At 29.7% G+C, this 21,193-nt stretch overlaps 1 protein-coding gene across 2 annotated transcripts in view; it reads left to right on the top strand.

Moving 5' to 3' along the window:
- LOC132731738 (uncharacterized) overlaps window positions 1-21,193 on the top strand; it is a 66,728-nt gene that overhangs the window by 42,593 nt on the left and 2,942 nt on the right. For both annotated transcript variants that reach the window (XM_060717988.1, XM_060717987.1), the window contains exon 2: window positions 20,972-21,040. In XM_060717988.1, the coding sequence (XP_060573971.1) occupies window positions 20,972-21,040 (69 nt within the window). The remainder of the gene's footprint in view (window positions 1-20,971; window positions 21,041-21,193) is intronic.

Consider the following 21,193-nt stretch of genomic DNA (forward strand, 5'->3'; position numbering starts at 1 on the left):
TGTGTTTTCAAAAAAAACAAGGATTTTGGGACATAGAAGCTCTAAATCGAAAGTGTATTTTTTTTGCAGCTTGCTCGTTTGTAATTCTTCTTAAACCTTTTATGAAATGAAAATTTTTAGAATAATTTGGGCTTACTTATGATGAATTATCAAGTCGTTTAAATCCCATTTCTGATACACTTAGCAAAGATATAATGTTCATAAGTATGTATTTATATAACTATACTCGTCTTGATATAACGATTTCCATTAACTCTTATATCATCACTTTACAGTCATAAAAACACGTAAATGATAACCTAACGTATTTAACGACTTCAGGTGGTTTATCAAAATCGTTAATACCTGAATACATTTGTCAGGAATGATTTAATCAAATGTCTGCATACTTTTGAGGTCTGAAGCTTTGAGAGGATATAAATAAACTAAATCGTGAAAAGTACATGTACTTTCCTTACTTTCTGGTGCACTGTATCTGCTTCCTTTCTGCATAATCTATCGGCAAATTTTAATTCGGAAATAAACAGCATAGGTCTGAAGTTTTAAGATGATATATCTAATAGATATTCTATTATAGATAAATTCTAATTTGTATATTTTTGACTTTCTGGTAGACTGCATATACAATTGTGTCTTCGTTCTGCTTTCTTTTCTACGTAAGCGATCGACAAATTCTAATTTAAAAATAAATAGCAATGGTAAAAATGCCTCCCAACCCATTAGGTGTAAATCCAAGCTTTGCTCTTGTCATGGCCAAATTTCACTTGTCAAATGACACCTGTATTGGTTATTAGAGTCACAGATATAGATTAATATTAATGTGATTATATAAGATGCAAGAACCTGTTTCACAATCGGTCTTAAATGAATATTTTTTGCTAAATTAAATTAAGTAACATTATTTAAGCTTATAACATTATTTTGCCTAATAATATTGTTTGAGCTAACAATATTGTTTGAGCGAACAAAAAAGTGTTAGATTATAACATTATTTTAACTAACAACATAGTTTTAACTAATAACAGTATTTTAACTAATAACATTGTTTCATCTAACAACATAGCTTTAGCCAATAACATTATTTAAGCTAAATACATTGTTTTAGCTTATAACATTGTTTAAGCTAACAACATAGTTTCAGCTTATAAGATTGTTTGAAATAAAAAAACATTATTTTAACCAGTTGCTCTTTATACGTACCACCTTTCTATAAGAAATAACAAAACATTTGTGGAATATGTACATATTATACTCATCCTATTGATAGAATTATACTTTTGGTATGTTTTTTTAATGTAATATCATATCATTATCTGTAGGACTTTCAAGTAGACACTATAATACAATATAAGAAAGTGATCAACTCTTAAAGTCTGACAGATAACTAAACTGTTAAAATTATTTTTCGAACGATTGAATATTGCTTATCGTCATAAATGTCTTTGAATGTAATCAAAGGAATAAATGTTATAAATTATTTGATGTCAGTACAACCATTAAATTGTTATCAAACTTTGGTTTGTTTGGACTTTACAACTTGCTTTTCGTACATTTACAAAACAATGAAGACATGAATAATATGACATGCATTCATATTATCGAGCAGGAAGGCAATGGGAAACTGTTATAAGACAATACTGTAGATTTAAAGGCATTTTTCCTCAAGTTAAAGTTTTTCAATGTTTTAATATTAAATTTAGAGCATTTTAGATGCTTATCATGTGAAATAAACTATTTTGGATGTGCAATAATTTGTCATAATAGCCAATCTTAAACAAAGTACTATTTTGTCTACCATTTAAAATACTTAATCAATCGTGACCTTTCTAACGGTCAAAAAGTAGAAATGGTTCAGCTGTATTGCCTTCTGAGACTGTAAAAAAACACACACAAACACAAAAAAGATTTTTAGGCAAAACCAACAAAAAAACAACAGGATTTGGGTTAAGATACCCTTAGAGCAACTTTAGTGGAAAGTTAGTAAACATTATCGGATCAGTCATAAACAATTATGATGCTTTGCCAGTTTCAATGTCTTCAGGCGGTGCAGATGACACCTATGTTTGACTATTATTGGACGTTTATTCTTGAGTATGCACATATCAGCACGTACACGAACAATACGTTGTTAGTGTTTATCATATTTTTGGCATCAAACACATAAAAGATTGCCGTTAGCTGCAGTAGAATGTTACAGAGAACTAAAAATAATTATTAAAATATACAGCAAAAAATGTTTTATGTGGCATAGTTGAAAATTTTTTTTGTTCCTAATTTATTTACATAAATGTATTCTTTAAAACGAAAAGTATGAAGTCGCGTTTTTACTAAAAGCAGAGAAAAAAAACAACAGAAGATAAACAAAACTAACGGGAAAAATACCCTGAAAATCTGAAATCTTGCTACATGCTACACCTGACATCGATGTTGAATATGTGTTTCCATTTTTGTTACGTCCTGGAAATATAATTACATTATATATTTTTTTTAAAACTCCAATTATTTGGCGTTTCTAACCAAAGTCTGCACTTTGAAAGATATTAAACAGTGAAATGATGTGTCGTAGTTTGGCACCACAAATAATTTAGATTACCGACAGATGTAGTGTGAAGTTCTAATGATCATAAAATGATTTCTGAGTAAATGCAGATTTTTACTTAAAACAATGTAAAACATTATTTTGTTTCTAGATCAAAGCTTGTAGAAAAGTAGTAAATATTTAACGGACTACTAAGTTTTTGGTGTGATACGTTTGACTTACTTTAGGACATTTTTTGCTGTTTTGTCTATTATATTATTAAACTTTCAAATCAGAAAACTGCTTTTAATTTTTAAAGAGATACACAGGCAAATAAATGACAAAATATTTAAATGATTTATATGTACTCAAATCACGCTAAAATGACATTTCTTAAAGTCCAAGCATGAATTTCTTTATAAATTCTATCTACTTTGGGCTTGAAGCGTAAATATATCTAGATATATTGAACAAAATTTAGACGCCGTCAGAATCACCGAGTAGTTATAAAGCAATCAATTTGACTTGAACAAACCCTTGACGTTACAATAACAGATATTGTGGATACTGTATGATTGAAACAAGTGTAAATCATTCATTTGACATGTTCTTGATCGTTTCCAAAGTTCAATGTGGCAATTATGAAACTTTATACTCTAAACTGACCCACGTTGGTCAAGTTAGGAAACCACCATTTTACTCTTAATGAGTAAAGTTTTGTTCCTATGACTGCTTAGTGAATTTATTTTGTGGACATTAACAGAAGAATGAATGAATGAAAAAATGAAAACGAAGAAATGAAAATTTTGCCTGTGTCTCCCTTTGATACCATACAAGAATAACCTTGGCAAATATTTGAAATTGTTCTTGTAGTTCAATGTAAACGTATTGTTTTCTTCTATTTATACTAATTTTATAGCTTCATACAAATAATAATGTGTTGGCTGTTTTGCTTTTGTAATTATATTTGTACCGTGTGGTTGTATTTAAATATGTGAGTTGGCTCTATTTTTAATGAAATACATTCAATCTTTACACACACTTTTTTGGTGTTCTTTTGGTTATATTCTCAGTCAGTTTGCCTTTTTAAAGTTCTTTCTGTTATTCTCTCTGACATTCTGTAATGATCACTCTCAGTTGTTATATTTAGACATTATTGTTTCATAGTATATTTTATCATGTACTTATAAGTGTTAATATAATATTATGACAATAAGCTTGGGTCGAAACAAACATTCTGTTATAACAATGATTTTACAGGTTCAAAAGATATTCGTCTCTACATTACAGGAACAAGAGCTGTTTAAGAAATTTTGAACTTATACTTGAGTATAATTCAAATGAACTAAATAAACACACTTACATTTTGAATAATGTGTTGAGATACTTGTGGATTTGTTGATAAAGGACAATGTTTCAAATGCGAGTTTTAATTGGTAAATTCTTCAATATCTGTTTATCTGTAGTGTTTTTAAAACATTTTCAATTGATAAAGTTTTCATTTAAAAGTAATTATACTTACAAAATATTACGTTAGAGTATATCAAAATATATTCAAAGTATATTAAAACATTTCAGAATTAAAGAATATATTAAATCAGGCACTTTCAAAGAAAAAAATATGTAAATGCATTTCTTAAATGAGAATTTTGATAATAGACATATCAATTATTATTAGCTTTTGAGTATATGCTCTCAATTTCAACTGTTTAATACACTTGTGGGTATAATTAAAGTATTTGTACTTAAAACATTCAAGTGTTATTCAATGTTATATCATAGTTTTTAAACCTTCTGTTGAAAATGTGTCATAGTTAAATCGTTTACATACACATGCACAGTGCGTTTACTGGAGTGCAGGTGTTAGTTACCCGCACTCCAGAGCATACCCATTGATTGGCTCATTTTTTTCTGGGGTTTACTTATTGTTATGACAGAGAAAGGGGATAGCGATAGAAATTTCATATTTTGATGCTCGTTCGTTGGTTACTTTTTCTGGGGTTTCAAATTGTGACAACAGGGAAAGTGTTTTTATTTTTGCCTATGATAGAAAAGAGAAAGAACGTCTAAACACTCGGCAATCTGATTTATACTCGGGAATAATACCCTCGTAAAGATCAGATAGCCTCTTGTTTCGATGCTCTTTCTACTACATGTATTGAACTGATAATATTTTTGTAGGAATATCTGTTATACGTATAATCACAGTCAACAAATGTATTGTTATAAATAGTTTTACTTGTACGAAAAAATATACATAATATTACAAAATAATGTTAAGGTGACTGCTTAATGATCTGCCGAGCATGAATTGTCTTGTTATAAATCAAAAAAGTTGTTTATGATTTTCTTTAAACAAAATTGACATCTCTGACTGTGAGGAATCATTTACCTCACGTGTAAGAAAATTAGACCAAGATGAGAAAGAAGCATAATGATCCATTGTTAAAAAGTCATTATTTAAAGTCATGCTGTAATTGCCGAATGCTATTGCATTAATTTTTAACTTAGTTGCTTGGCCTGTCTGCATGACATAGTAAAATATATGCGAACTTATTAAGAATACACTGTTTTGTTCTGATTAAAGACATACTTTCGATATTGTATTACAGTGATTATTAATGATGTTTTATTGTGTTTGTTATTCTGCTTTTACGCCGATTTTAACAAACCTTATGTCTTATCTCGGCTTGCGATCCACCTAACCTAACACACAAGCATTTTCGAATTTCTCCGCAAGTGATTGACTAATTATCCCACATGCTTTCTGAATCATCGATGAGAGACAAATGATTGTAAGAATTAATGTCCCAAGTAGTACAAGTAGACTCTGAAACGGCAATTTGGGTCAATACTAACTGTATCTGTACTATTAGTTATGTTGAAAGGAAACTTAATAAATTTTGTTTGTATGAACTGATATCCATTGTTAAAAAGTCATTATTTAAAGTCATGTTGTAATTGACTATAGTTAATGCTGTTGAATGTATGTTTAACTTTGTCGGTCTACCTTCATGGTATAGTAAAACCTATGCGAAATTATCAAGTATCTGTTTTATTTTGTGTTCTGATTAAAGAAATACTTTCGATATGGTATATCATTGTGATAAAGTATACAAGAATATTCTAAAAAGGCAATGATGGTCAATACTAACTGTAACTGTCCTAAAATAAAAGTTAAAAGGAAACTTAATATATAACTTGTTATAACGAAAAACTTGTAAAAGCTTAATAAAGTTTATATTAATAAAGTGTCTAAATAAATTTTGTTTGTGCATATATGAACGGATATTCGTGTAAACTACATTATGTAGTATTGCACTGACAATATTCCCAGAGGATTTCAACAATTTATTGGTCAATGTGCGAAATCAGTATTTCAATGTGCAAATCACGTAAATGCAAACTATATAATCAAGTTTTTGCATCATATTCCATATAAAACTGCAATAAAATATGCTAATTAGTCTCATCATGGGTTATTATTATTACTGTAAATATGAATGCCAATTACATTACAGACGGTTATTCTGTGTATAAATAAATATAAGATGGTAGTACTGTGGGAATGGTATATATAAATTTTGGCTTATAGTATTCTGTGAATAACATTCAAGAGTCTCTTTATTGATTTATAGAGTTTTTTTTATCTATAACTTTACTAAAACATGATATCTGGAAAAGTAGAGATTGTCTCCAGAAATCTGACGACCAAACAAATAAAAATAATTTGGAGCTCAGTAAATGCTTTTTGGCTTCTTTGGTGCAAAATAAGTAAAGATAATTGGATGATCCACGAGTGACAACAAAGTTACTGAATACTTTTTTACTTTCGTATATGCTAAAATGTATTTGTGATCTTTAAAATTCATAAACATTTATAATGCTTTGCCAGTTTCTAAGCCCTGAGACGGTGCCGATGACATCTATGTTTAACTATTATTTGACGTTTGTTCTAGAGTATGCACATATCTGCACGTCCACGAACAATACATTGTTAGTGTTTGTCGTATTTTTGGCATCACACACATAGTAGATTGCCGACAGCTGCAGTAGAAAAAAAATCTGGAAACAAAGTGATCCCTCGGAAGCATTAATCACAACAAAATTACATAAGAATTGCAGACTCGGTTTGATTGAGTCTGTACATGAGGGATAATGAATGAGTGCAACATCCCTCACGCCCCCTAGGAGCGGTACTCAATTCTCAACACTTAATAGTGCTGGCATCAATGATCCCGAAGGACCAGAAAAATATAACAACACTGAAGTGAAGTACGGGGCAACTTTTTACAGCTGCCACACAGCACTTGACACCTGCTGTTGTGAAGCATAAAAATCTGGAAACAAAGTTACAGTGAACTAAAAATAATTATAAAAATTTACAGCAAAAAAATGTTTTATGTGGCATAGTTGAAAATTATTTTGTTCCTAATTTATTTACATAAATGTATTCTTTAAAACGAAAAGTATGAAGTCGCGTTTTTACTAAAAGCAGAGAAAAAAACAACAGAAGATAAACAAAACTAATGGGAAAACAAACCTGAAAATCTGAAACCTTGGTGCATGCTACTTTCAGTCAGTGCACCTGACATCGATGTTGAATATGTGTTTTCGTTTTTGTTACGTCCTGGAAATATAATTACATTATATTGTTAAAAAATCCAATTATTTGGCGTTTCTAACCAAAGTCTGCACTTTGAAAGATACTAAACAGTGAAATGATGCATCGTAGTTTGGCACCACGAATAATTTAAGTTACCGACAGATGTAGTGTGAAGTTCTATTGATCATAAAATGATTTCTGAGTAAATGCAGATTTTTACTTAAAACATGTAAAACATTATTATGTTTCTAGATCAAAGCTTGTAGAAAAGTAGTAAATATTTAACTGATGTGATAATATTATGTTATATTTGACTTACTTTAGGGCACTTTTTGCTGTTTTGTCTATTATATTATCAGAAAACAGCTTTTTATTTCTAATACCTTACAAGAATTGCCTTGGCAAATATTTAAAATTGTTCTTGTAGTTCAATGTAAACATATAGTTTTCTTCCATTTATATTAATCTTATAGCTTCATACAGATAAGAATGTTTTTGCTATTTGGCTTTTGAAAATAAAGTTGTACCGTGTTATTGTATTTAAGCATGTTACCGTGTTATTGTATTTAAGTATGTAAGTTGTTTCTAAACGTGTCAAACATGTACAAACAAATTTTATCTTATTTTTATTAAAGTATATTCACTTTTTTACCCATTTTTGGAGATCTTTTGGTTATATTCTCAGTCATATTGCCTTTTTGAAGTTCTTTCGGTTATTTACTCTGACATTATGTAATATGGTTACTCAGGTCACTCTCAGTGTGTACATGTATATATCTAAATATTACTGTTTCAAAGTAAAATTTTATCATGTACTTACAAACGTTAATAAACTGTTATAACAATAAGCTCAAGTCTGAACAAACATTCTTTTATTACAATGATTTTACAGGTTTAAAATATATCCGTCAGAAACAAGAGCTGTGCAAGAAAATTTGAACTTATTGCCTTTACCTTTACCTTACCTTCTCCTTCTTCTGAGCATTTAAGCCAAGATGGCTTGTAAGCTCCTCCTATACAGTATTATCAAGATAACTTCAGTAAAATGTCACTTGTATTAAATCTTTGACTTTGCCAGCTCCGGTCGAGTAAAGTTTTAAATGTCAAAACACTTTCACTGAGAACAATGTTTTCATCTAAATTATTCCGCTGGTCAATGCATCTAATAGGAAATGAATTTTTCCTTAGTGTTTTATTATACTTGAGTATAATTATAATGAACTAAATAAACACACTTACATTTTGAATAATGTGTTCAGATACTTGTTGATAAAGTTTCAAATATTTGTGTTTGTTCGGTATCTGTTTATCTTTACTGATTCAAAAACGTTCTCAATTGATCAATTGATATAATGTGATCATTTATAAGTAATGATACTTACAAAATATCACGAAAAGGTATATCTAAATCATTCTGGAGTATATTAAAATATTTTAGAATTAAAGCATATATTAAAATCAGGAACTTTCAAAGCAAAAACATATAAATGCATTTCTTTAAGGAGAATTTTGATAATAGAAATATCAATAATTATTAGTTTTTGAATATATGCTCTTCATTTCAACTGTTTGATACACTTGTTGGTATAACTAAAGTGTTTGTACTTAAAACATTCAAGTTTTATTCAATATTGTATCATAGTTTGGGCACCTTCTTTGAAAAACGTATCACAGCTAAATCGTTAACATATACATGCACAGTGCGTCATACTCAGATGCTTGTTCGTTGGTTACTTTCATCCGTGTTCCTTAGATGCATGTCTTTGTTGTTTCATACTATTATAGTGACACTTTTGTTTCTCACCTTGATGTTTTCTCTTCTACGGTAAGTATCTTCCCTTTGCCCCCCCCCCCAGTTTTTGTTCATTTTAATTTTGCCCCCCCCCCACCCCGCCGACCCTGTAGTCCCTTCCGCTACACCCCTTTACATTTGTTGGCCTTCAAATTAATCGTCTGTATAATTTCCTTGCCGGTTTTTATTATTTCCTTTTATATACTTTTTAAAGTACATTGTAATCACCCCGTCCGTGCTTTGCCTTGTGTCCTGTCCTGTTTTTGTTGCGGGTCCTGCTGGGCTCCTTGCCGGTGGTTCTGTGTTACAGGATCGTGTTGGGGTTACGTTCATTTAACGCCGCCCTTCCTTGTTGATCTTGTTTTTCCTATTTCATATTGTGACAACAGGGAACGTGTTTGTGTTTTGGCCTATGATACAAAAGAGAAAGAACATCAAAACACTCGGCAATCTGATCTATACTCGGATACGCCCCACGTAAAATTAGATAGCTTCTTGTTTCGATTCTCTTTCTAATACATGTGTTGCACTGATGATATTTTTTAGTAATATCTGTTATATAATCACAGTCAACAAATGTACGAAAAATATATCTATTGTTACAACAAAATATAAAGGTGAACGCTAAATGAACTGCCAAGCATTTGATATAAATCAAAAGAAGTTGTTTATGTTTTTCTTTTAACAAAATTGACGTCTCTTACTGTGAGGAATCATTTACCTCACGTGTAAGAAAATTAGACAAAGATGAGGCAGAAGGATAATAATACATTGTTAAAAAGTACTTATTTAAAGTCATATTTGTAATTGCCAAGTGTTGATGTATTTATGTTTAACTTAGTAAGTTGACCTACCTGCATGACATATGCGAACTTATTAAGTATACACTTTTTTGTTCTGATTAAAGACATTCTTTCGATATTGTATTACACTGTTGTATTACAGTGATTATCAGTGATGTTTACTTTGTTTGTTTTTCTGCTTGCTTTTTTAACAAAGCTTAAGTCATATCTCGGTATTCGATCCACCTAACCTAACTAACACACAAGTAAATTCGAATTTTTCCGTAGGTGATTGACTAATTATCCCACATGATTACTGTAAGAATTAATGTCCCAAGTAGTACAAGTAGACTCTGAAACGGCAATTAATGTATCTGTACTATTAGAAACTTAATTAATAAATTTTGTTTGTATGAACTGATATTGATAAATAACTGCAAGAAAATATGCTAATTAGTCTCCACATGGGATGTTATTATTACTGTAAATATGAACTCCAATAACAATAATACAGACGGTTATTCTGTGTATAAATATAAGATGATAGTACTTTGGGAATGGTATACGAGTATATAAATACTGGCTTATAGTATTCTGTGTGAATTACATTCAAGAGTCTCTTAACTGATTAATGGTTTCTTTTATAAAACTTTACTTTAGATTAAGATCTGGAAAAGTAGAGATTCCTCCAGAGCAATGAAAACATAAGTAAACAAATGAAAATGACAGACTTGATTTAACTGAGTCTATTCATGAGAGGCCCTTAAAGGTGAAGCATCTCTCACACCCACTAGTACCGTATGAAAGAAATACTTTTGAAGAATATATTCGAATCGAACCTATCGGTGAAAAATCGATAATATATGAACTGTGTTTACTCACAAGTTGTAGCAAATTGTTATGGAAATGTTAGTAATGAATCGTTATCATTATTTATTGCGGTCATTTTTATTTTATTTATTTATTTATTTATTTATTTGTTTATTATTTATTTATTTTTATGTTTTGTTATAAAACTGTGATCATTTATTGTATTACGAGTTCTTATTCGCTGCTCAAGTTATTTCATTACGTTCATCTTCATTTTAAATAATTTCATTTCTATAGTTGAAATTAAATGAAAATTGTAAAGACTAAAGGGTTAATTAATGCTTTTATATCTAAAACCACAATGTTTACTTACTTGATAATCAAAATAATTATAATAATAAAGATATACTCTGCTTCTCTTTGGGTAAAATCTTTTATTGCAGAAATTTACTGAAATCCAGTCAATTCTTCATGAATAAGTCTAATTTGTATAAATGAATGTATAAACTATGTTTTAGAAGCTGCATTCCCTATTGCTTATCAAATTAATAACGTCTATTCTGATAAAAAAATGCAAGTTTTTTTTTTTAATGACACTATGTAATTATACTGTGAATCTGTGTAGTGTGTAGAGTTTAAAACATAGTATATTCTCTCTGTGTGTATTCAAAGGATGTTTATTTAAATTTCAAAGGAGTTTTTATAGTAATTATAAGTTTGTTTTTTCTAATATCAAATGTGATTATAATATATCTCTATTGCTCGCAGTTCCTTTGTAATAGAGAAAATAAGAATCCCTAAAGAAAGCCCAACACGGCAAAATTGAAAATGTTGCAGGCTCGGTTTCATTGACTGTCAAGTGCAAACTACCGTCAATGCTCCCTAGCACCGGCTTAAGCAGAATTCAACATGGCACAATTTTGAATTTTGAAACATCCGCAGATGTATTCATATGGCTGTTATCATGGAACCTTCAATGGACACGTAAGTGCCATTCCATGAAAAGCGGCGTATGGTCCCCAAGTAAAAAAATGCGTTTGGTTTCGGTTTTTGTTTGTATCCAGTCATGTTTTGACCGAGAAACCTATTATACTTATATAAATATATCACAGCAAAACTTGATGCCTATTTATCTTAACTGTGTTATAATTGTAAACAAAATGAACAAGTTTTTATGAAGATTGAAAGCTGTTTTATAACATGATAATTGACGACTGTATCTTCTGTGTACTGAAGTTCATATTTTCGTCTTTAGAACCTGTGCTGCGTTTCATAGAAAGTCCTAAGTGCATCCTAAGTCCTAGAACTTAAGTGGCAAACGTTAGGAGCACATTTAAGTTAAGTAGTTCCTTTTATAACGGTTAATATATAAATGAGGTTCACATTTTTAAAATCATTTTTCAGATTCTGATACATTTGTGTATAATCAAAGATATAATTTTTTCATGATTTTCACGGACATGATGTTGTTTTAAAATTGTGAAATAAATTTCATCAGTATAATAAATAAATATTATTAATATAATTAATATGTCACATTTTAGGTAACACGGTAACCACAACATCTGCAGATGTTTTTAAGTCCATAATTTCACCATCTTGTTTAAATGTTGATTTAGCATAAGCCCTGTGCTAAGGGGTGTGGACAATAGCTTTGCACTTACCACTACTTTCCATGAACATGCTCAATCAAATCGAAACAGGAATATTTGCAATTTTGTCACCATTTTGGCCGTTCTTTCGAGATTTGGTTTGCTTGTGCGAGCGTGTGTGTGTTTTTCACTTTTTTTTTGTTATACAACTATCTTTATCCAAGAAGGAAACGCATTCTTACAACATCATGAATTCGATCAATTGGTACAATAATGAAACGGTTTAACAGTCATTATTCAACTTGATTCAAGTAATATATTCTTGCGATGGAATATGGTCTTTAATTTAAGAGTATATGAACACGTTACTTGCTGAGTGATATACATGTTTAACGATTTGTACTAATGCTCCTATCACACCTGTAGAACAAGTTAACACAATGAAATTATTTATTATACATTTGTTGCTGGATTATCATATTATTTAAATACTTTGGTTTATTTGTCAAATATGATTGTATCAAATATTCAAAATGTGTTAATTTTGACAACAAAATACAATGAAACAAGTCTGTATAATGTTGATTTTTTTTCAATTAATGAAGCTTTTTATCATTATTCGTTACTCATTGGGCGGTCAATCATAAAAACAATGCAATAGCACTAATTGACCGTGCCGGTCATGTCGATTTGCCGACGTGGAAGTGTTTCGTTCTTTGTTTTATAAATCATTTTATGATGAAATAATACTTTCATTACAACTAGTATAATGGTAATTGAGATTCACCAGTACTTGTGATTGTTTAAGCACCTAAACGGAAATAAAAATGTATCTTTTTTGTTAATACCGACAGGGAAATAAAGCACATCAATCACTTTCGGGGTATCAGGGTCTTTAAGTCTGCTTGTTCAAAGAAAAGAAAAAGAAAATAACATGATTTCTATCAGTCCTACCAAGATTCTGTGAGAAAGGTATTTATAATTTAAAGCATCCTTTACGCATAATTAATTTGTGTGAAAAAAAACGTATTGTTTGAACAATAATTCATAAATCAGAACCAAGCACCATTTATCCCTGCCTGATCGAAAGAAGCAACTAAATTGGTCCGAATTACTAGAGTCTATGCATCTCTTAGCTCCAGCTGGTGAGTTGGTTTTGACCCCTGGTGTTGCTTTGAGTTTGCAACACCCGAGGTTAGCCAAATTAATATTTTCTGTTTCGGTGTCTTTAAACCAAACAAAACACACACAAAAAAAATTAAAGTGAGTTCTTTAGAGTCTTTGAATGTGTCTTTGATTTTCTTTATTGAATTGTTTATAATGGTTCCGGTCCGTGCTTTTCCCTTGCGTCCTCTCCTGTTTTTTTACCGGACAGATATATCATCTGAAATTTTATGTAATCATTTGAGCTTACTCATAATAAATTATCAAGTCATTAAAAACTCATTTTTTGAGATTTTCATCAAAGAAATAACATAAATTACATAATGATAACATAACGATAACATGATATCTAAGAGAGCTAATACTACCCTCATTGCAAAATGAGTTATGTAAATTTACTTTGGTTGATTTTACTTAAAACCGATCGTATCAATGATATCCATGTAAATATTTTTGACTTCAGATTGCCTACCATTACGCCAATACTGATATCATATGTTGATATTACTTAAAAACTCAAGAAATGTCATAGAAATTAGTTTCCATATGATTTGTGTTATAACACAAAGCAACAGGTTTTAACAAAAAAATCTTTTGCCTTTCTCTTTTTTTCTTCCTGTCCAAATTTTGGCTTGCTTCAGATTAGGTCCTTACAAATAGACTTTTTATATCTTCATAATTATGTTCTTACTACCCGGTGTATTACAACATTAGGTTCAATAAATGTACTAAAGTCTTTGATTTCAACTGTTAAAACGATAAAATAATACTTTCGGTGTGGTTATTTAAGGTAATAAATACTCTTACCCTATCGATGATTCTCAGTAACAAAGTACTATCAAAAAATCAAAAAGCAATCATCTCTCAAAGTCCAACAGTGAAATTGGCTGTTAAAATATTTTTCCAGTAGATTTGATTAATCACTTTACATATGTTTTTCTTACTATATTCTCACTTATATATAAACATGTGACAGACTATCAAAGTATTTGAAATTACCGCTGTTCACGTCATAATTTGTGACTTAAAAGATCGTGAACCTGGTCGGCAATTGATATATTTAAAAATGTTACGTTAAGTATGATACTTAAAACAATTTATTATAAGGAAAAATACACAAACATATTTATATGATCTAAACGTACGATGGGCATCCTCCCTACAGAAATGTATTATCGTCTTTGTATCAAAGCATGATGCTGATCATACGGCTTTGCATATTTTAGCAAGTCAAATATTTCATCTTCTATTATTTCTAAATTAAACATCGTATACAAAACACATATTAATTATAGCATAAAACATTTATTTGTCAATGTCAGATACTGTGGTATCAAAAAAAATAGCTAACATGCATATTTCTTTGTAAGAAAACTAAACTTTTTTATAAATGGCCGGTAACAAGTTAATTTAAAGAAGTAACATTTTTTTTATTTCTAATTAAAGTCAGTTATAACAATTGAAGAAATGAGTAATTTCTAAAAAATGAATGAAGTATCCAAAATATTTTGAAATCAGGAGTTGTTTTTAAAATTAGTTTTTAATTAATAGGAAATATTAAGTCACTTTTCTGAGATATAAAGCAAATATTATATAAAAGACCGATTTAAGAGTTGCTATATCCAAGCTCAGTTATAAGGATAGCTATTAATTCATATATCACTTCACAGTAATAAAAACGTGTAAATAATAACCCTGTAAACGTATTTAGGTGGCTAATCAAAATCGTTAATACCTGAATACATTTGTCAGAAATAATTGAATCAAATGAAAACATACGCAAGAAAATGTTTTTGAAACAGTTTCCAGATGAGCTTGGCATTGAAACGGCACAACAAAAAGTTGGTTCAAATATTTGCTTTTCAAAATTAACATTGTGCTTCCATTTACAAATGTGTTCCCTGTACGATCAAATTTGAACATAAAAATTTTAACTGCAAAAATGTTATTTTATTTTTAGTCCACTAACTACTTTATATGATTTAACGTAAGTGAAATTGGTTCAAAACAGGTGTGTGACGGGGATTTGAACATTGGGAAAGCAAGTTGTATCATCTCTGAGGGGTAGGACTAAGAAGAGTTGGATCTTTATCAAAATGTATCATGCTATTTAAGTGATAAAAAAACTTTCAATCGATGGTATCTTTAAAATAAAACTATATCATTTTTAGCACTCAAAATAAAATAACACAGTTATCACACGAAGAATTCGTCAGAGAAATAAGAAACTACAATTCTAGTCCGGATGGTTTGATAGATTTTACATAGATCATTTCTCGGGTCATCAAATTGATTGAGATAACGGCTGTTACCTGATCCACTCCACCCATTTCATTGGTTCGGAATATGTCGGCAATCTTACAAGCTTATTATTGTTTCAAATAATTAGCACCACAAGTTCTCGAGGTAAACTGAAAGATATACAAGCCAAATTTCTCTGATATCACGTACAAAATAGTTCCTATTGGAATGTATCTCATTTAAAATATTCATATCTTATTGGAAACGATGTGAATGTCATGTAAAGATGTAAACTCAAAATTGAGTTTTACTGACAACATCTTTAACTGGGGTTTCTATTTTTTCCTCTTTGAAATACAGTGGCATATCATAGAGTATTTCTGAAACTGTATTTATACGTCTATGAGTATTTTCCTACTTCATGAGACTGTGCAGTGCTAGGTTATGCAATGCTTTGCGATTATATTTTGGCAACTTTTTTACTTGCTATCAATATCTGACATCTGCACAAAATCACTACCTTAATTTCTGAAGATAAGTAAATGAAAATTATCATCATAGTACAAGAAACGATAGCAAAGCATTACAAATACTCTAAATTGTAAGCATTTACTTAAGTTAATTTGTTCAAGTGGTTGTATTGTTTTAAAGAGTGATTTTATAATTGAGAAAACTTCATTAATTTAAAGTATTATATCTTATCTTGTTGTCCAAATCGTTGCAAGACGGTCTTATTGTTAATTAAAAAGGTTATTACATGTGCGGGAATATCATTTCACCGAAAATTTAAAAAAAGATACTTCTGGAGCAAACTGATCATGCTACAATCAGCAATGTCAAGGTAATATTGTTGTTGTTGATTTTTTTTAATTGTAAATAAAGGTATACTTAGAGCAATTGACTAAAAGATGCAAATTTTGGTTTTAAAGTCTGACCTAATGGCAACTGCAGACCAAGATCAGCCAGCACGTCCGTGCCATCTGACCATGGTAAGGCAAGCATGGTTTATTATTCAGTCACTCATTATTTTTAAAATTCTTCCTAAATATGATGCAAGGTTTTGTCCAGATAGAAAGAGTCCATTTAAGAAATCTAAGTTGATGACTTATTCCACAAAATACTTTTATTGTGTCAAGTCACTTATTTTCAGCAAGAAAATATTTAATTTCATTTTTTTATAGCAAAGAAAGAAGAGTATTTTAGGAATATTTTAGTTTGGTTTCTCTTGTATTATGATAACCCTAAAATTTATTAACATCTTTTAACACCGTCTGGTGCGTAATTCATTTATCTTAGGAAATATTGCATACACAATTTATAAATATTTATATAAGTTAGAATTGTTATTTATATGTTATACCTTCACCTAACGGCTGTAACTTCTTAGAGGCGAATGAATATACATGTACAATATTTCGCCTTTGATATAATGATAAATATGTAATTATCTACTAAAATTATAATTACGTGATAACAGGAAAAGTTGTCTGTTTTTTGTTGGAAAAGGACGTTCTTTGGCTCTGCACGCTGTTTGATTTCGATTTTGTTCTTGTGTAAATCTTTTTTATCTCAATAAAGAAAATTGTTGTTTTATTTTAGTGTTATATTCTTTGAAAGCGATACTTTTGGTGTAATTATTCAGTTATTACACGTAATATGTAATTCAAGAATTAGTACTGTACCATAAAGTTAAAAGTTGAAATAATGTAAGGGGCGTGAAACTGTTTATTATTATCATGACTTTACGTCTCTAACAGTTAATAAAAATTCTTTCAGGCAGATTCATTCTTTTGCTCATACAAGACTAAGTAAATGAGAATTTTACCAATATATATTTTAAAGATGTACTTGTATTATATTAAAAAAATGTTTTCAACTTAGGTAAGTAGTTGTTGGTAGTCTTCTTATAAAATGTTAAATGAATATTTATGGGTTTTTGTTTCATAGTGTTTGAAATGAAAAATAAATATTTTTGATATACCAACTAATTTAACTAAACTAATCTTTCTCGCACTATGAGAGAATTGCAAATTGTTGATTTACGTACTACATGTCGTTTGTAAATGATCGTTTATTATTTTTAAATGATATAAACGCTGATTCTTGCGATATATGTGTAAGGGAATGTTAAATTATTACAAAATTTAAGAAAATAATTAGTATAAATGGGCTTCGTCAACAGAAAACATTATGCAATTAAACTGTAAAAGGTAAGTAAACCGAATAAACGACCAATGCAGACCAAGAACAGTCAGCATGGTCAACCCGTCTGTGTGGCGGGGTGGCCAAGTGGTTAACGCTATTAAGAATTGCTGTGGGTTCAAACCCTGTTAGGGGCAAGCCGTTGTTTCCTTGAGCTAGAAACTTTACACTTATTGCTTAGTACTGGTTGGTCCCAGGAACGGATTCGAGAGTGTTTCAATAAGCTTATAGCTTCCAACACAATCGAACCAAAATGAATTTGTATAAACTAAACCGTCTGATCACAGGCATAACTATTCGTAATTCAGTCACTGCATTATTTGAAAAAAATATTTCTTAAACATGATGTCAAAATTGCAAGATAGACAAGTTCATTCAAAATATTTAGCGTTGTTAAAGTTAATGTCTTATTCTACATTATACTTTTACCTTGTATCCTCGCATCAAGTCATTTGTGTTCTGGAAAGTAAATCTTAATTTCAAATTAATGATGTAAAAAGTGTATTGAAAGAAAGTGTGTCCTGATTTCTCTTGCATTACGATAAAAGCCTAAACGGATGTATCATCGAAATCATGTGAACATCTTTCAATAAAAGTTGATGCATAATTGATTTATCTTAGAAATATTGTAAATAGGATTCACAAATATTTATGTAAGTAAATAATGTTTATATATACTTTATAGTTTCATCTAACGGCTGTAACTTCTGTTTAACTTCTGGAAGCAAAATTTATCTAACAGCGAATATATTATTGCACATTACGACTGATTATATAATTTCTTTGAGAAAAAATTTGTAAACAGTGAATAAGTGAAAAATTGTATACATGTATTTACTTTATGTTGTCTCTAGCACATTTGTGTTACTTTTAATGTATGTAAATATAAAAGAAGGAAATGAAAGGGAAAGTGGAAAGGCTGGTTTAATGATATGTACATGTTAATTGCATAAACCATATTGCCCCTTTAGTGTTAATAAATGCAAAATTATCTTTTTATGGGACAATTACGAGCACACAGGTTAAATGATTATTTGTCTTTTTCTTGGCAAAATCAGTTTTCATTTGGCTTTTAGAAGTGTCTTTGTGCTTTGACTTTGACTTCGTTCTTTTGTAGTATCTTTTGGTCTGAATAAGGGAAATTGTTGTTTGATTAAAAAATTATATTCTTTGAAAGTGATACTTTTGGTATAATCATTCAGTTAGTATATAGGTAATATGTAAATTCAAAAATAAATGATGTAACTATAAAATTACAAGATGAAATAATATAAGGGGCGGAACGTGCTTTTTATTACATGACTTGACGTCTCTAACAGTTAATAAACACTCTTTTAAAGAGATTTGATCATCTGCTCATACAATAATCTAAATAAATGAGAATATTACTAAATTATATATTATCAAAGAAGATGTATTCTTTGAAAAGAAATTTGTTATAGTTTTTGATAGTGTACTTTAAAAATGTTAATTGAATAATTAGGTTTTCTTCGTATTGTGTTGCTGTTGTTTTCAATTACTATGCCATAACATGTATTGACTTGCGTCATTTGTTAAATCTTATTTTTATCATTAGAATTTAACTGTATTAGAAATATGTATATATATTGATTTTGATTACTACTCTGTTATACAGTGCCACAAATTATCATTCCTAGACGATGAATAGATACATGTACTTTCATCTCCTATGGACAAACAAGAAGAATCGAAATGATTATAAAAATTCACTAGACAGTCAAATCACATTAATTCAAATTATGAATGTATTTTTTTGTTTGTTTCATTGATACAAAAAAGTTGTTTACCCTCAAGCAGAAAATGATATTAAGCCCAACTACAAGTAATCTATCGACGGACATTGTTTATGAATGCATAAAGTAAGTTATTAAAACCTCTCAAGGGGCAAAGCATTATTTTATTGTGAACTATCGGTCATTCCCTTGGTGAAAAAGAACTGTCGATTTTGCAGTCGTAGGCGATCCGGCTTAATGTTAATATTTCCAGACATAGGGTTAAAATATTGCTATTGTTTTATTTTTATTTAATTTTTATTTTTATTTTTTTTTGTTAAATAGAACTGTTGCAAAATAATTAACAGAACAGAACAAAACAGAACAGATACTTTATTAAGATTTGTACATAGTACATCATCTATAATACAATAATATATACAAGCATAACGTCAATATAATGGTTATTGCAATCATGACATCTTTTTCAAAATTATTAATCTTAATTTATCTAGTAACAAGAAAATAAATGATAATATGTACACTACGAACTAAAAAAAGTAAAGACATACGAAAAGGAGAATGAGCTGTTATGATGTTTAACGCTCAACATTTAACAGTGTGTTTCTCCTTTAACAAATTTGGATAACTGAATTAATTCATATTTATTATTTGAGTTCAGTAATTGTAAAAATTTATAAACTGACGTTAAAGGTGTTGAAAAAATTGTAATTGTAATATTGTTGGTTTTTTTTTGTCCTCGCGATCGTTGATTTCAATACATTTACTTTCATAAAAGCCAGTGCAAGAGTGTGTGATAATGCATGCAAAGCATTATAAGAAATGCACGATTCATCTAAACTGTGTATCACAAATAAGCAACAAACCATGATGGAATTGTATCTATACTTAGATATAGTTTTGCAAATTATTTTATCGGATAAACATGTATATTCCTAGTATTTGAAACATTTTCCAATACGATTTAGCTGTTAAAAAAAGATATATCTATTTGAGACATTATGATAATTAGATATTTCTGACAATTATTTTTAAGTCACACAGGAATACCACGATGTCCCAGTATAATGCAGTCTCATTTCCGAGGAATGCATTAACTCTATCTTAATTTTACAGAATTGGGAATAAGAAACAGCGTTGCTTCTATTTAAGCACTGTCATTTTATTGATAAAGATCAGTACAATTAAAGCATCTTGATTAAAGATGTAACATCGGAGAGACAATTATTGTATCGATTTAGCCATGACCGATATCTGTGCCCTTTGGTGAAAATATGAGGCATTACTTAATATAATTGAACTTTGTCTGGTAACTAGAAAAAAAACTAATTCTTAGGTGATTTTTTGTTTAGTATTTGTGAATAAGAAAACATCTTTTCTTAAATTGCCAATTTGAAAGAAAATGCAGTTCACTTGAAAATTATTTTTGAATTAAAGAAACTGCGTACAAATGGTTGTGATTGCTAAAATGTCATGATATTTAAATATTTATATTTTTTTCTATTTTCAGGCACATTCTCCCTTAGATCACATTTACAGTATTCGATTCTCGGCAACATCAAACGATGTACAATTACAAGTAAGTTTTTTAACAGTTTTTGTTGTTGTTGTTGTTGTCGTCGTCTGTGTTATTGTTGTTCCAGTTGGAAGTCGGTTCGTGACAATAATGACCTACAGAGATGATCGGCGACGTTATTATTAAATGTTCAACCGACGGGTTGAAGTGTTTCCG

Source organism: Ruditapes philippinarum, unplaced genomic scaffold (genome assembly GCF_026571515.1).
Source record: "Ruditapes philippinarum isolate M1 unplaced genomic scaffold, ASM2657151v2 ctg767_1_1_1_1, whole genome shotgun sequence".
NCBI lineage: Eukaryota > Metazoa > Mollusca > Bivalvia > Venerida > Veneridae > Ruditapes > Ruditapes philippinarum.